We start from the raw sequence: 17,500 nt of genomic DNA on the forward strand, positions 1-17,500 counted from the left end.
TTCCCAAATTACAAAACTGTTCCTGTATATGGGGAGAATGTTCAGGCCTTTCACAAAAATGCAAATCTATGTTATACTGTGTGTGAGAGAGAGATTGGGATTTATACCACTTAAATGGTGTAAAAGATCAGTTTCTCCAGATAGGGTAAATTATATGATCAGAGTGAATATCAGCCAATATGGCCCATTATCGGAGCATCTCTACTGTTTAACATCACTACCTTATTTGGAAAACGTGTTTCATTAGTGACAGCCCTGTTGTGAACGTTGAATGTTTGCATTACAGTGCCAGGACCTTTACCGCCATCTGGTAAAAGAATCCTACGAAGAATATCGGCATCTGCGATACCAGATGACTACACTGCGCCATCTTGGGGCTGATGTCACTGATGGCGCACAGTGTCCCATTTGTCCACAAGTATGCCATGTTAAATTATTGATTTTTATTTAATTCACTAGTAGAATGTATTTATTGGCTACAGAACCCTTGAATAAAGCTTTACTTTTCTCAGTCACAAAATGACAAATGCTACCAAACATAATGCAGATAGCTGGGTCTGGATTGTTGTTGTTGTTTAGTGTGGTTAATTTGTGTACTGAAAATGTATTTTGAGTACCACTAAAGAAATCAGGATCATAATATATATATAGTATAGTTACGTAATGTTTTTGTAATTGCAACAGCCCTTGTAATATTTAATTTGTATCACCAACACATACCTATTGTCATACATTTTAATCCTTATTTGTCATAGGAAGATGGAGTTCTGGTTCTGGCTGCAGATGGGCTGTTTGGCCTACCAAGAAAGAAGTCTTCTGGGAGAAGTTTTGAGGGACCGAAGCACAATAATCGCTTTTTCTCGCCACAAGATGATGTTGATGCCTTTGTAAAAGAACAGCAACATACACCTGAGGAGGTACTATTTTGACTATATTTCATAATTTGATTTTTCTTAATGTGATGTAAGAAATTGTTAATACTGTGGATTCTCAATTCACGAGAGAGTAATTATTACTTTCCAATCTTTACAGGGTTGTGCCAACTTTCAAGCTGGCAGTGCGCTCAGGTCAAAATTAAAAAATGCCAAATTGGATGAAACCGGAGTGTTTGGCATGGCCTGTAAGCACGAACATCCACGGAGATTTCTTAGTCTTAAGAGAGGCGAGAGGTATAGCAAATATCCATGGCAATCCAAATTTCATACAAAGTTGATTAAAATATCCAGATTCAGTTCACATTTGGATCTTTTCTCTAGCCTTTCGAATGCAGTCTACCTGATGAAGGAGCTGCAAGAAGATCTGGGGGGAAATAAAAAACTTGTCTTCATGTATGACATAGGATGCAAGTTGAAGCCTCATTTGGAGGTAATATGATCTGCATGTTTTGAATCTGTAATGGCTAAACAACAGTGAAACACAGCTGGACTCTTAGTCAAAACATCTACAATACATTTAGTGTATGGCTTAAGTAATAAAGTATTCTCATTTCACATTTTCTTTCAGAAGTTTTTCCCGAATCTTCTGGACAACACCACAATCGCTGTCCCTGCATTCCATGCTTATGGACATGGTGTTGCTTGTCAGGTAAGGGTTATTGTTAGTTTTGTTATAAGCATTTTGTGAGACGGTATTAACGAAGTTGAATATTTACATCTCGCTTTGGTTCAATCTTTTCTAGATTTCCCACGCATGTAGGAATGTTGAGGGTGCCGGTCTTTGTGATGGGGAGCAATTGGAGAGGTTATGGTCATTCCTACGTCGCTTCGGAAAAGTGACAAAGGAAATGACCCCATCCCACCGAATTGACCTGCTGACCGATGCACTGCTACACTACAGTGAAAAAATAAGAAAAAACCAAGGTAATAAAGGGTATGTTTTTTTTCCTCTGATCTTAGATCCAGCATTCCCATAATTTACTAAAATTTTAAATGTTGGCATAGTGTTTGAAAGGATTCTGTGGAATTTCTCAGAAAATGTACCACAGGTTAGATGCGGTAACATTTACGACCAGTCAGAATTAAATGCATTGAATTAAGTGACTACAGTAGCATATTAGAGAGAGGGGTAATTTCTTCAGTCTCAGTTCTGTACTCAACGTGGGAATAATCAGAAACCTGGATCAACCGCCGACTTACCAGATTTTAACCGTCGGCCATGTATTACACCTGTGACAATAATGCAATGTTTGGCTAGAGAGTTTGAGACATCTAACACAAAAGATGCATGTTAACAAACCTGTGTTGAAAACCTAAAAGTGAATTACTTTAGTCTATTTGTGAAACCACATGAGTAAATGTCCCATTTCTCATTTTTATAGCCAAAGCCCTGTGTTCCAAAGCTGAGAAAACCAATTCAGTTGAAGAGGAAGCAAAGACAGAAATTGCTGAAATCATGAAACAAACAGGTAGTTTATTTATTTTTTTTTCCTCAAATTTGATCGTCAAGGACATGGTATTTGGGGATGCTCCTTAGTCATTTTAGAACTGAAAATGACTTTTGGCTTGGGGCACCCCAGGTTAAAACGTTTTCATTTCACCCAAGGTAACCTTACATTTATATAGCACAATAATCATGTAATTGCAGCTGTTATTGCACTTAACTCAAGACAGCAAAAAACGTATATCGCATCAAAAGATAATTTCTTGAGTGTGACTGCTGTGCGATAGAAGCTGTTACTGAATCTTCTGGTCCCTGACTTGATCACTATTGATAAACTTGATCACCCCTGGACTTTGTCGCTGCACCCACTTTGAGAAAGCCTCCAGTCTCTCCCACTATTTAATAAACCGAAAATAGATTTTCAGGTGGGTCGACAATTTCCCCCAATCACAAGAGTACCCATGTATTGGCTTCAATTAGTCTTCCCATTATGTCAGCTCATTTCTTTATCACTTCCAATTTCAGTTGTTTAATCTGTGTCCTCCGTGAATTGCTGTTCTGACCTGAAAATGCATTTCCAGATTAATAGACCTGGAGAGACATGGAGACTCCTGTTACTGAGTACACACACTGTCAATGAGTGCTGTCAGAATGTAGGCCTATTTAACACTTACATTGTTTTCTTGAAAGGCCTCACCGAGCTGGATGTACAGCGTTGGGCAGAACATTATAAGTCGGAGGCAAAGAAAACGATTGATTGGACGTGGGAGGAGGACTATGTTCAGAAACTACTGGAACACCAGCATCTGTGAGTGTGTGCAGCACAACATGTTTCTGTTTATCATTGTAAATGTCTTACATGTTGCAAGCACATCTTTGTAGTGTAGTACCATAAATGGTAAGGGTACCATGTAAATTAATGAATCAGCTGACGTCCCACTGAACAAATTTTGTCTTTTTTTCCCAGGGAAGTCTTGAACCGCATGGCCACCTCTGATCCTGAGCTCAGAGCACGTTTGGAAAAGTAAGTACACATTAGTCTGTACATTTGTGTGGGGATTACTTCTGTATTGGGCAGAAGCGCTCTTAACAATAGACGGACTATATAGTGTTTGAGAGTAATGTTTGTTTTTTTGTATTTGTTTTAAAAACGCCATAGACAATGAAGGGAAATTAATGTTTGGGGCCGATTGTTAGATCTCCGGCCATTAAGAGACAGTTTCACTAATCTTATCAGGGACGGCTCTTAATTTTGCCATACAACTGGCAAAATGTCTTCACTTCTTAATGGAAGCTGTCCAGCTGTCTAGTTTGTGCTCATGCTTTTAAATGTGTACTTTGAAATGTTGCACTAGGTTGACGTTACAACATTCAATTCATTTTTCCACTTCCTTGGGAATTACAGCTGGGCATTGCCACTGATGTCACTGCTTACATCCATGTCACAGCTTACATTCAATTTACAGGTCAGAGAGGCAGCTTCAGACAATTGAGAGGAAACGTCATGTTGGGGGAAGATGGACTTTAAACACTGAAGCATCTAGACACCTCCTAAGTGCCATAGATGACAAGAAACGGCAGCACGCACTGCAGGCAATGTACAGGCTGGTCTTGGAGCGCAGGTTCCTATGCGGCCTGGTGAGAAAATATGCTGGTAAGTAAATCTATCAATTGTCATTTAAACAAAAAAATCGTCCTGCTGGGGGGGGGCTGTCTTTTTGATAGACAGCTGTGGCGGCCAATTGGCGGGTTTCTCGGGTTTCAGTCATTACCTGAGGTCCGAGACACATGAGGGTTACTCCGAACTGGCCCTGGTTCGGTTCGGACCCCGGGTATTTTTGGATCTTGAAGACCTCTACCTAGAATAATAGTTGGCTATTCATTTTGTTTTTGTTTTTTCCTTTCAGCGAGGGTTAGGGTTAGCGATCTCCTTGTTTCGTGCATGCACACTAATTTCTGACTTAACCAAGCACTCAAACACTTCTAAGGGAAAGTAAGATTATGCCTCCAGGTTTCGGTGATTAATGGAAGGCAGAGCTTTTCAGAGTAAAATCTGCCTCATCTGCTGGGCACTCTACCCAGTTATGTCATTGTTGCAACACTGGCTGTCTTTGGGCATTGTGCATAGGCGTAAGACACTCATTGTTTTGTTATGATTGTTATTTTGAGGAACCCTGGAATGACTTATAGACTAAACTAAAAGTGGCTTCTGTGATTCTATTGATTTTTAAAATGATGCCATGGGCACATTTTCCAGACACCCCTGCTTTGACATATACAGTAGCACATGTTTTATATTAGTTTAGTAGCAGAGATTGTTGCTTAGTTTTACTTTATTTGACGTTCCTGTTACTCCTTGCGCTTTATAGGCAGTGGGTACTGTACTTAACAAATGTTGTCCTGTATGTGAGGTTACTGTCAGAGGTGTGTGCTATTATTTGCCTCTTCTCTCTTGTAAAAGAGACCTGAGTCTCAATGTGAATTTTAATGGTTGAATAAATAATGAAAATGTATGAATCCTTTGTTTTTCAGATGGACAGAAGATAGCCATCAGATTGTCTAAAAAGATCAATGTGGTTGGCCAGAAGATCAAGAACAAGGTCAAAGAGTACAACTCCACAGGAACATCTAGCGCCTTGGTGTACCATGAAGTCATCCAGATTGACAACCCCATCTGGTCAACCATGGTCCACTCCGAAAAAGATGCGGACATATCCGTCAAACAGAGACTTTTTGTTTTGTTGAACACCGCCGAAAGGGCATCAGAAGAGAGAGAGTACTTGTCGGAGGAATGCATGGCAGGCAAGCTGTTCTATGAGAAGCAGCTTGTAGAGGTTGAGAAATGCCTCTTACCAGACAGTTTGCCGTCGGTGTCCTCTAGAGAGGACAAAGGAGCCCGTGCTGCATTGCTTGCCAAGAAAAGAGAGTTTTTGTTCCTTCACTCAAAATATGTCAATCTTGTCAATCTTCTCAGAAGTACAGATGTCATTGATGAGGTGAACAGCGCTGACTCTGACATTAGTACGGACGAAGAGGAGGATTATGATGAAGAGGAGGACCAAGCAGTGCATCATTCCTTGCCTGAGTGAAAGACTGCTCATAATTTCTCTCTCTCTCTCTCTCTCTCTCTCTCTCTCTCTCTCTCAAACTCAATTGTTCAGTTATTCCTGACACTTCAGTCCAATAGTGTCTGCAGACGGCGTGGAGAGGCTAAGGGCCAATCCCAATTCTCCTTCACTCGCCCTTCTTTTCTCCACTCGCACTTCTTTTCTTCCCTAAGCCCTAAAAAAGAAGGGGGAGATTTTAGGGCACTTGACATCTAGGGCACTTGGCCCAGGTGCCTGTCCCATTTCTCCTACTCCCCCTCGTTTTCATCCCTAACCTGATCAGGAAGCAGAGAGCCAAAAGCTGTTTTAATTTCAGCTGTAGCGCTGTTAATATGGCACTTTATTAAGTTCTAATATTTTTTCAGGTATAAAGGTAACCTTAAGATCCGCAACCTGGGCTCAGTTTATCCAAATAACGCCTGTTAAGAAATTTGACCCGATGTTTTCGGAGATGAGAAGAGCCGCCGGCCCCGGGGAGCAGCCTCAGCTCACAGCCCGAGATCAGACGTGTCCGCCGGGTCAAGCTGCTGCGTCAGCCCCGGGAGAGAAACTCTCTCCCGGGACGCAGCTCTGTTGAGAATCACGCCGGCTGAAATAAATCATTTAGGAATATGTTGGTTTAATAGATGAAATCTAACAGTTGTAGCTACGCCTGTTAAGAAATTTGCTTCGAAATTTAGAGATTTCTGTCTGCCGGCTCCGGAGTTTGGGTCCGTGTTTAATCGACGCAGAGCCTACGGCGTAGGGTACGGCGTACGGCGCGCGTCGCCGCGTACATCGACGCAGACCTTACGGCGTAGGTTACGTAACCTCTGCCGTAGGCTCTGCGTTGGTGTAACGCGGAACCATACATCCCTTTATTCTGGCGTGATCTTCTACAACTTTATCTGAAAGTGTTTAAATTACACAGATAACAGCTGGATTACTTTGTGGTTTCTGAAGACTATTATATCAGAAACATCCAAAACAAATCTGACGAGTCACAGGATTATTTCTCTCTATTTCTCTGAGACGAGTCTGCCTGTTTGCCTTCGGTCGGCGAGTCAAATCGACGCAGAGCCGACGGCAAAAGCATTCTGGGAAATTCTCATACCCCCTCGCTCGCCAAGTCAGCATCTGAAATCCCTCGATTTGAAGGGGCTATTCTCAGCCCCTCACCCTCGTTATGCCCCCTCCCCCTAGGTGAAAAGAGGAATTGGGACACCACTACTTTCACGGGAACGCGCAAAAGTTAGGGTTAGTGAAGAAAACTAGGGCGAGGGGGAGTATTGTGACGCAGCCTAAGTGTTTCTTTTCACGTAAAAAGAAAGAGCAGTCCTGTTACGGATGCAGGGATAGGGGATATGTTATTTGTTTGTATGTGTGCGCGCCTGTCTGTCTGTTTGTTCCTCCTCCCTCTGCAGTCCCGTTACTCCAGCCTGACGCTCCCCACCAATGAACGTACCAATGGAGCGCTCCCCACCAATCGCTGTCAGGCTGGTGTATCAAGTGTATCAAGTGTATGTATCAAGGTGAGAGAGAGGGGCACAGTGTAGAGAAGAAGCTGTTAGTATATGGAGTTAACTCATTTTCTCGTGAAGTGTTTTGTTATGGCAAATGCGAGAGTCCATAACATTTAATGTTTGTTGTGCATTTTATGTAATAAAGTGTAAAAACTTGTACTTTCATTGTGTTTCATCAATTGTATTACCGGTACACTGTTTTTATTCCACTACATCACAGGGACACTGTTGTTTTACTCAACTACTTTGCAGATTTAGGTTACGAATACAAAAATATCTTCAAACAAATGAATACAACTTGGATCAATTAACTGAGATGATGAGACTGCCACAATGTCCACAATTCCATGCTGTATTGATGTTGGTACCATTAGGAGAGAACAGGCAAACGGATCAAAATAAGAGTTATTGTACATGCTCTAATTATTTGTCTTATAAGTAGGCTAGCCCAATGCAATAATAATAATGCATTTAACTTGTAACGCACTTTCCATTCAATGAATCTCAAAGTGCTACACTTAGACCAATATTCATTCATACACATTCTCACTGGTGGTGGTAAGCTACATTTTGTAGCCACAGCTGCCCTGGGGCAGACTGACAGAAGCGTGGCTGCCATTCCGCGCCATACACATTCACAGGGGCAAGCTGGGTAAGGTGTCTTGCCCAAGGACACTACGACAGTAACTGGGATGGAGCGGGATTGGAACCGCCGACCTTCGGATCATTGGACGACCCACTCTAGCACCTGAGCAACCTGATCTCACAAAAATCCGTGAAATGCCCACGACCTCTCACCACTTTGTTCTTTGTTATAGTGGCTAAATTATGCGTTTTTGTCGCGCAAGGTACTGATTTTTAATGTCAGTTTGTAAAAGCCCGTTTTTAACGCTGTTTTAGCAGTGTTTTAATGAGGTTTTAATCTGACCACCACGGATGGTACTATGCAAAGTCAATGGGGTCCGTGGTCGTGATATATACACGAATTATGACATTATTATTATTTATATATTATTCTTTGTTATAGTGGCTAAATTATGCATTTTTGTCGCGCAAGGTACTGATTTTTAATGTCAGTTTGTAAAAGCCCGTTTTTAACGCTGTTTTAAGAAGAGACAGGCGATATTTTAAGTTTCTCCCATTTCGTCAACCACAGGGGATTCCCTGGGCGTCCCCTCTACGTCATAGAGTGACGAGGGGGGATCCTGATCACGTGACGGATGCCCCCGAATAATAATTATAATGATAATAGTAATATTAATAATAATAATAATAAGAAGAAGAAGATGAAGAAGAAGATGAAGAAGAAGAATGATAATAATAATAAGAATGATGATAATAATAATGATAATGATACTAATAATAATAATAACAATGATGATGATAATAATAATAATAATGATAATAATAATAATAATAATAATGCTGAAATTATTTATATTAATCATAATATTAATATTTAGTATAATAATAAATACACCTTTAGCACAAACCAGTGTTTATAGCAATCATTCAGAGACATTATCAGACAATGATTAATGACGCAACACAGTCTCACTCCGGAGGCGCAAATAGGCTCCTATTGGCTGCAATGTAATCCCGTCTGCGGCTAGATTTGACGCTCGGAGCAGGTGATCACCGCGAGCGGCTTCCCCATTCCTCTTTTTTTTTTTTAAATGCATATAGGCCTACTTCAATTTAAAAGATGGTTTGATGACATTTCTAGCGAGAAATTTTCAGACACAAATAGAATACACCAAATTGTATGACACTTCCAATGTAATCCCGTCTATATGTGACGATCAGAGCAGTACTTCAATTTAAAAGTGTGGTTTGATGACACTCCTAAATTAAATACTTACCTGCTGTATTCTACTGCCCTTATTTTTAACAGCTTGTGCTCTTACAACGCCATATTAAAACAAATTATAAACCACATTAACACTTCATAGAAACAAAATAGCCTAGATCGAGGGATGAGGTCTGAAAGATCTGTTTTGAAACGTGGCTTAATAGTTACGCCACTGAACGCAACCCTTTCTGTCGCCGAGATAGGCAGCAGGACAAAACGTTAAAATAGCACTAATAAATGCATAGATTGAACTTTTCCATCACATACATCTACTCACGATATAAATATACATTTTATGGTCACACTTTGTCTGTTGAAAAATGAGCGGATATATTATTTCGGAACCCTAATGTCAACATCTTAACCCTAAACCGGAAGAGGTTACAGAACTACAATTTGCGCCAAGTTACAATACACAGCATTGTGCTACGTCATAGCTTTTGTAGTTCCAATGAATTAGCGCTTATATAAAACTGTGATCACGAACTTTGCAAGCTTATTATATGTTTTTAAGGGTGGGAAGCACGCCTGTTCGGTCTGATTTTGACTTTTGTATTGGTAAGAGGGTGAAATCATGTTTTTTATAGGTTTTGACCCTATTCAGTGGCGCCCCCTATTGGACTACTGTCGGGCATGATAGTAGAGGTGCAGAGCTTTCCAAAACTGTTGACCCCATGTCTCTAGCATATTTTGTTGTTGAATTATAGGCCTTCAAAAGTGTCACATGTACAAGGTTCAAAGGGCACACCTGGGGAGCAGGAATTGCCCACAAATCTGATATGGACATATGTTGCTCCTGAGGTTAAGACCTTTCCAACGATGTCTTCACTGTTGTCCTACGACAAAGTTTGATTTTCTTGTTGGTACACATCATAGAGGTTTGACTTGTATATTCAGAGACCTGTTTAAGGGGCTGAGCTGGAAACAATCAGTCAAAATCTTTTAACGAGTATTTTGTGGCCAGATTTCTTTAAGATATCGATGATAGTATTATACACAGTCATACTATTCAATTTGGACCAGTTCAGAGTTTATTTTCCCCTTTAAATACTGATTGTTTCACCTTTTGAAATTTTCCCATTAACTTAACATGGCTATTTAGAGACCCTTTAACCGCTTCCCCAGTCTGACAGGATGATCCTGGATGATCAAATTTATAATATATCATAGTGCTAATACATTTCTGTGTGTTTAAGTTATGCAAACACATCTTAAAAAATGTTTTTAAAAAAAGTTAAAAAGTTCTGGTAACCTCCTTCCGGTTTAGGGTTAAGATGTTGTTTGTGTTCAATAAATGGAGAGGAGACATGGAGCGTGTCTATCACTTCAGCAGTACTTTAATCAAAGATACTCTATACAGTTTATTGAACGTCTCTGCTTTAATTAACGTTCAACGGTTAACGTTCGAGACATCAGCTGTACAGCACTTCCTGTTTAACAGTCGGGGCAAAACGTTACCATGACAACACCGGAGGGGGCGGGGACTCCCACTATAACAGAATCCCATAACAGATGTTGACATTAGGGTTCAGAAATGATATATCCGCTCATTTTTCAACAGACAAAGTGTGACCATAAAATGTATATTTATATCGTGAGTAGATGTATGTGATGGACAAGATCAATATATGCATTTATTAGTGCTATTTTAACGTTTTGTCCTGCTGCCTATCTCGGCGACAGGAAGGGTTGGTTCAATGCCGTAACGTATTAAGCCACGTTTCAAAACAGATCTTTCCTACCTCATCCATCCCTCGATCTATTTTGTTTCTATGAAGTGTTAATGTGGTTTATAATTTGTTTTAATATGGCGTTGTAAGAGCACAAGCTATTAAAAATAAGGGCAGTAGAATACAGCAGGTAAGTATTTAATTCATGTTATTTCATCAGAAATAACATGTCCCAGGTACACATACTCATTACACACAGAGGATAGTACCGGCAATATAGAAGTCTGGGAAGGTTGATTGCCTGTCACCTCTGGTTCTAACAATCACAACCTTACTCTTTTTTGCATTGTATATATCAAAATCAGCAGCATACTGCGTACATATTCCCAGGAGCTGTTGGAGACCAGCACTGCATGGGCTGAGGATGACCAAATCATCAGCATATTCACTCTTAAGAAGTCAGTAGCCTACATACCTATTGTATAGGTACTGTACCGGATCAAAGGACTAACGTTGTGATCAGGGAGTGACTGCACATAAATATATTAAGTAACTGTTGATCTATATTAATTTAGATTGATTAATATATTCACTGTTCAGACTGTAGCCTACACTATGTGCATGATAGGCTGCACATTTATGTATGTTGATAGATGTTGTACATTCTATGCTGTATACTGATTCATATACATTGATTGTACTCTTTATTCATTGATAGACTGCATACTATATTCAGTTGATAGGCTATTTCAGATTTAGATACTATACACTTTACTGTACAATGACTCACAGTTGCTGTGCATTTATATTTAGATACTGTGCAGTATCGATTCATATATTCGCTGTTCAGATTCCAGTTCCACTCGGTGTCTATATCCAGGTGCAGAATGTATTACTCCTTGTCAAATGTAACTTACCTTAGAATTCTTTGTCCTTGCCCAGACTAGAAATTGCAATTTTATCTCCAAAAATCTTACTTTTAGCATGTAATATTAGCAAGGTATGGGCTTTTTCTATAGAATACATACATACACATTATTCACCTCTGAAAAGTGTACTGTACACATGATGGGTCCATTTGACTTATGAAAAAGTTAATGAACACAATCTTTGAACAACTTCTATTTATTAAAGGCAAAAAAGTGCATGAACAAGTTAAATAAAAAAAGTGCAACAAAAGTGCATGAACAAGTTAAATAAAAAAAAAGCAACAAAAGTGCATGAACAAGTTAAATAAAAAAAAAGCAACAAAAGTGCATGAACAAGTTAAATAAAAAAAAACAAGAACAAAACTAGATGCCCCTCTTTGAGTTTGGATCTGGTCACCCTTCCCTGCAATGAAAACATTTTTGATTTTTAAAGCTACAAGCAGTGTGACACCACCCGTTGCAGACAGTGCATTGGGACCAGGCACGCCACTTTTTGTAAAGGTTTTTGTCAGCATCCTCCCAATCACATCCACAGACGTTGCACAGGTTATCTTTGAGTGGAAAAAAGCAATTAGTTCCCATTGGTCAAATCAACTGAACACTGAATGTGATGAGTTAATATATAGCAAAATGGTAAAAATGGGTACCTCCAACAGCCTCCTTGGTGTCGTCAGCGTGCTGTTGACTCCCGTCCTCTGTACCTACAAAAATTAAAAGTTTTTAACCCCATATATATTTCTCATTTCATTTCAAAACTAAGACTATTTTGTGCAGATTCATCAAATAAAAGTCTTAGTTATTTTCCAGAGCAAAGTCAAATAGTGAATAACTGCAAAAAGCGTACCATCGTCAGAATTATTGTTCTCATCATCTGGGGGCTGTCGGCTGCTGGGGCCTGAACCTAAAAAGTAGTAGTAGCATCATCACTAGTAGTAGGCTTGTAGAATTAACACAGATAGCTGTGTAAATATTCAGAAAAATCAGTTAACATTGCATAACAAATTCAAAAAATCTTCTAGGAAGTTCCTGTTGTGTGTATGAACATGGCTGCGCGGGGAGGGCACATTTGTTTGCCATATAAACTTACCTTGCCAAGTAAAAGTTAATGGCAAGGAAAATTAATAGGTATTAAAACACCAAACATCCATTCAAAATGTAACCATTAGCTTATAATTCATCGTATTTGATACTTACCATCTTCCATCATGGCCATAAATATTTTGGTAGGGTCGTTCACAATGGCGTCATCTTCAACTACAAAAACATAGAAAAGTTTTAAATACACAAAAGAAAAGTCAACTGGTATAACATGTACAGCTTTTGCTTTGAGGTAACGATGAAAAAGCTGTCAGCTAAGCCCCCCCTCCCCCCCCCCCCCCCTCTGAAGGAAGCCAAGCTTAAATAAGTTGACTCTTATGTACTAGTACACAAGATGAAGCGAAGCTGAAATAAGTGCTATAGAAATAATTTGTTATTATTAGAATCTGTGCTGCCTTCTCAAAGTCATTGACGATAAAGTATCTTACCTTGAGATAGCTCCACTACAGCCTTCCGTTTCCTACTTCCTCCTTTTTTCTTTTTCTTCACTGGTGATGAAAGAACACAAGAACAAGTATAATTTAATTCAAGTACATATTATCATGGCATAATAGATTCTGGATCATGGAGCATGGAGGTTGTATAGTTACATTACACAATAATTCAAAACAACTGTCTGATTGTCATCACCAATATTGTCATTTGTTCCACACCTTGTGTAAGGGATTGGGGTGACTGGCTTTCTGGACCTTGTGTAAGGGATTGGGAGGACAAAGCACCGGCGAGCTGGCCGGATGTATGGAGAACCGGGATGACTGGAAGGCTTGTCTGAGGACGACCTGGAGAGGGTGACAGGCCTTCTGGATCCAACTCTTTTCCTGGTTAAAGAGACATTAGACATTTTCCATTTGGCTAAGCAACAGACATTGACAAAACAGTATGCTAATACGCAAGTCATGAGTTTACTTCACAATGTCGTATAAAAACTACCTACTTATTTGAAGCGAAATCTGGTGTGCATTTTCCAGGATTGCCTTGAGCTGGTCTTTCCCATAAAAGTTGGGCTTTCGCAATGTCATTCCTTGGGGAAGACCAGTAGCCTGCACGATCGCCTTCTTGTAGGGAAGTTTCCCAGTCCCACCTGCCTCGTCTTTAAAGTAAGGATACGTAAGGAAAGAGAGAGAAGGGAGAAAGAGGGCGAGAGAGATGTCAATAAGCACATTGCAGCCTTGATCATCATATATGATATAGAACGTTACATGTGTGCTGGCAAGGACATAGCCGTTGCATTATCGCGAAGCATTACACGCCATGGCCTAGTTGAATGCTTGATACAGATTGTTAATCACAGCATTCTCAGTGCTCAGTTATTTCTGTATATCAGACCATTTGCTAAGAAGTTGAACAACTATGCAAGACTGTACATTGGAACTAGGCTAGACTAAGGTTGAACAGTACCTGGCAACGTATTCATTGAGGTGTATATTCTAAAAGGAATGTGTGATCTTTTGAAATTTTAATTGCATCTGATGATGCCATAAATAGCCTTACTATATTTCATGTTGAAGAGTTCTTGCACCTTCTTCATCAAGTCTTTTTTTTCTTTTTCTGTAGATGATCCTGCAGTGGCTGCAGATGACGTGTCTAAACATATTGACAAAAATTATATTAATTCAATAAGCTAGAGAACAAACTATATTAGCTATATGAACAAATTACTTTACATAATCCACATTGTCATGCATGTATGTAGAATTATCATCATCATCAAAAAAAAAAAAAAAAAAAAAAAAGAAATCTAATATTGAAAGTACTTCAAGGTCAAAATAATATCCAAGTACATGTAGTTTTGTTTGTACACCAAGCCAGTCACTGCGGTATACATATACAATTTAAAATCCATTTAATTTTCTGTGCATCCAAGCTAAACGCAATTTGGTCTAGTTGACAACTCTAATTGACACAACGTTATCACTTATGACTTTAAGCACTGCACAGTAACCCAATAAAAAGGCTGAAATTAAAGTAAGTGTTACTCTAAACACTTGAGAAATGTCATGAAACTGCTTACATGCCACCAATTCAGTCTATGCTTAGCATGAAAATACAGCGATGCATTCTTCTAAAGACATTACCAGCTAAGAAAATCCCAAATGCTCTGATCGAGGCATCATTAAGAAAGGCTTCCGCCTTCCTGCTTGCAATATGCTGAACTTTAACGTTTGGGTCCATGCTGAAGCGGTTGAACGCCAAGGTGACCACTTCCACCCCTAGCGTCTCCAACATGGTCACCTGTGGAAAGAATAGGGAGGATAACAAAAACATATTACTGGGTCTTAGAAAGAATGTTGCATGGACAACTAACAAATCAAAGTGACCCATAGGTTAGTACTAAACATCTTATACCACCATGAACTGTGCAGCTGTGACATGACACGAAAATGTTGGTTATTAGTGAAAATACATGTAGAAAAATGAGGTACCATGTGTACGAGCCCTTACTACAACTGCATGGTCACCTTGAAGAAATACAGTAGCTCTGACAAACCTCTTTCTTGATTTGATTGAGATGTCTTGAGATCTTTAGTTCCCTCATCTCCGGACTGAGGGCTTCTGCACTTCTTTCAGCTTTAAGAGCAGCTGCCTCTTCATTATAGAGTGCCTTCTCTTCTGCAGGCAAGCGGGACCAGGCACTCAGGTCTTTAATTTCACCTGGATAATTAAGGGAATTTAATAAATTATCTTGTAGTCAAACTTAACAAGCTCACCAACATTGTGGTTAGTGTCTGCCCTGTGATTGAGGTCAGGGGCTCAATCCCACTCTGGTCATGAACCCAAAGCCACCCCAATTGCTATGGGCCATTTTGGCCAAAAAAAAAGAAAAAAAAAAAAAAAATCAACCTGAACTTTTTAGATAGTTTGCTTGTAGACTTAGATAAGCTTAGTCTATGTAGAAGCTTACATAGACTTTCTAATCTTTTGTTTCGTAAACTTTGCACTGTTTAGTACATTGTGGAGCACTGTATAGTATTTAGTATTTACCCATGATAACTGCCTAGTAGGTATTAAATGTATTTGATGTATTGTACTCTTGCTTAGTGTAAATGGCTCTGGATTAAGAACGTCTGCTAAATGCCTAAATTGTAAATTGTTAACCCATTAACATGTGGTCCAAAGACAAGAGCTCCACTGACTGAGCTCCTATCCATAGTCACTAATACAGTAGATGAAGGTGCATTTGGGTGTAAACCAACCATAGAGCCTATATGCTTTAGTTTACAATATCACTTACCCCTGGTCTTTTTCATCATGTTTCTGCAGAAGAGGTTGTATCCGGACAACTCTCGAACCAGCAGTTTTGGCTTTTGAGAATATGATGACTGGGTGGAGTGGAGGGTCCTTCTGTAATTTCCGATCCAATTCTGAAAAAAAAAAAGACCAAATTAAAGTAACTAAAAAGCTTACAAGGATATGAGAGCACAGATAAAACAGATGCAGACACTAGAGGTCTGTCCACTGCTAGCAGGATGGAATAGTAGCTATCAGGGGTCCAGAGCACAGACATAAAAACCTAGATACCTCATTTGCTGCTGCAGTTCATTGGAGCAATTTGTATAGCAGGGAAGGCGGAAGGCACACTGACACTCAAAGTTTACATTGCCAAAGCAAGTGTCTCTGATTGGCCATACGTGGCTGGACAAACCAGGAGGCAATTCTGAATCTGCAGGAGTTATGCACGTCTGAGACTATACGTTTCCTTTCGGCCGTTCCCTTCGGAGTTCACCACAGCAAATTGTCTACCTCCAACTGACCCTGTCCTCTGCCTCTTCTCCTACACCAACTAACTTAAGGTTAGGCATGTTAATCTCAGAGAACCTCAACATTTAGTCTCTGCTACATATATGATTCAAAAAGACAAATAATGCCAAGATGCAACAAGTGTGTATGCCTGATAACATTAGAAATACAAATTCCCTATTCCCTCGTGCAGGTTTTTGCTACGTTCCATTATTGCAAGCACTGGTGCAACATTTGGCAATTTGTTAACTTAATAGCCATAAAACAAACCTCTATGATATTTTTGCTTAACAGCAATTTGGTTGAGGCCTCACTGATCAGGGGTGAGCCAACATGGTTCATTCCCTTCTCGTAGTACCCCTTGAGGATGTCTTTGGCCCCTTGGGATATCACCGTTCGTTTTCCTTGGTTCAAAAGGAAAAGGGAAGTTAATCATGAATCAGAATCAGAATCAGAATACTTTATTATCAATGTACCTGGGTGTACCTGGGTACTGCGAGATTAGAGGTAGCATCACCTCTCCAGTGCAAGATAAATAGCAGTAGTAACAATAAGAAATACAGAAATATAAGTAATATACAAAATATAAAAAATATATAAAATATAAAAAAGGTTTAAGGTGCATTTGAATCGTTTTTTTGTTTTTGTTTTTTTTGTTTACAGATGACAGTATATACTGTCAAATGTGTATAGCTCCATATGACTTATCACCCAGTGCTCCTACCTAACAGATGGCATTGCCATCCTCTACCAACCCCGGGTGGGCTCCGCACTGAGCTCAGGTCTCCTCCTTATCCTGAGGAGTGAGCAGGGCGCATCTTTTCACCAGACAGGGTGGGGCTCCTCCGGCCGGACGTAGCGTGGAAGGATCACGTTATTCTGGCCGGATCCTCCCCACCCCATCTGGCACCCCGGTTGACTGTGTGCATGTTTTTGTGAGGGTAGCTCCCATTAGCTACCCAAGGGAACACAGGGATTCACCAACCCCACCCAGGGTGTGGGAGCTGAAGTCATGGGGGAACTAACACGCACTTCAGCGCCCACAGCGTCCCCGGGGGGAATCGAACCCAGGACCTTCTTGGTGTAAGACGGCTGCACTACCAGCTGCGCCACCGTGCCCCCTAGCTCCATATGACTTATAACTTAAGTAATCAATGGAAATTTGATATCAAGCCCATTACTACATTTTGTTATAACAAAAGACATGGTAAAAATACACTTTTAT

The 17,500-nt window shown here is 40.0% G+C and overlaps 2 protein-coding genes across 3 annotated transcripts in view; one reads left to right on the plus strand and one right to left on the minus strand.

Annotated features, from left to right (window-relative positions):
* The window catches only part of LOC133440538 (uncharacterized), a 13,500-nt gene extending 6,388 nt beyond the window's left edge, over positions 1 to 7,112 (plus strand). For both annotated transcript variants that reach the window (XM_061717827.1, XM_061717828.1), the window contains 11 exons: positions 287 to 418; positions 756 to 917; positions 1,033 to 1,169; positions 1,257 to 1,365; positions 1,504 to 1,584; positions 1,679 to 1,859; positions 2,318 to 2,404; positions 3,070 to 3,187; positions 3,347 to 3,403; positions 3,846 to 4,033; positions 4,912 to 7,112. In XM_061717827.1, coding sequence (XP_061573811.1) covers positions 287 to 418; positions 756 to 917; positions 1,033 to 1,169; positions 1,257 to 1,365; positions 1,504 to 1,584; positions 1,679 to 1,859; positions 2,318 to 2,404; positions 3,070 to 3,187; positions 3,347 to 3,403; positions 3,846 to 4,033; positions 4,912 to 5,468 — 1,809 coding nt within the window. In that variant the 3' untranslated portion in view covers positions 5,469 to 7,112. The remainder of the gene's footprint in view (positions 1 to 286; positions 419 to 755; positions 918 to 1,032; positions 1,170 to 1,256; positions 1,366 to 1,503; positions 1,585 to 1,678; positions 1,860 to 2,317; positions 2,405 to 3,069; positions 3,188 to 3,346; positions 3,404 to 3,845; positions 4,034 to 4,911) is intronic.
* Positions 7,113 to 9,541: 2,429 nt separating this feature from the next.
* LOC133440801 (uncharacterized) overlaps positions 9,542 to 17,500 on the minus strand; it is an 8,344-nt gene continuing 385 nt past the window's right edge. The window contains exons 2-13 of the mRNA XM_061718122.1: positions 16,546 to 16,679; positions 15,770 to 15,899; positions 15,026 to 15,189; positions 14,613 to 14,769; positions 14,029 to 14,121; positions 13,472 to 13,627; positions 13,191 to 13,355; positions 12,966 to 13,025; positions 12,634 to 12,693; positions 12,284 to 12,340; positions 12,087 to 12,140; positions 9,542 to 9,588 (exon numbers count right to left, since the gene is read on the minus strand). Of these exons, the coding sequence (XP_061574106.1) occupies positions 9,542 to 9,588; positions 12,087 to 12,140; positions 12,284 to 12,340; positions 12,634 to 12,693; positions 12,966 to 13,025; positions 13,191 to 13,355; positions 13,472 to 13,627; positions 14,029 to 14,121; positions 14,613 to 14,769; positions 15,026 to 15,189; positions 15,770 to 15,899; positions 16,546 to 16,679 (1,277 nt within the window). The remainder of the gene's footprint in view (positions 9,589 to 12,086; positions 12,141 to 12,283; positions 12,341 to 12,633; positions 12,694 to 12,965; positions 13,026 to 13,190; positions 13,356 to 13,471; positions 13,628 to 14,028; positions 14,122 to 14,612; positions 14,770 to 15,025; positions 15,190 to 15,769; positions 15,900 to 16,545; positions 16,680 to 17,500) is intronic.

The sequence above is a fragment of the Cololabis saira genome, chromosome 3 (assembly GCF_033807715.1).
Source record: "Cololabis saira isolate AMF1-May2022 chromosome 3, fColSai1.1, whole genome shotgun sequence".
Classification (NCBI taxonomy): domain Eukaryota; kingdom Metazoa; phylum Chordata; class Actinopteri; order Beloniformes; family Belonidae; genus Cololabis; species Cololabis saira.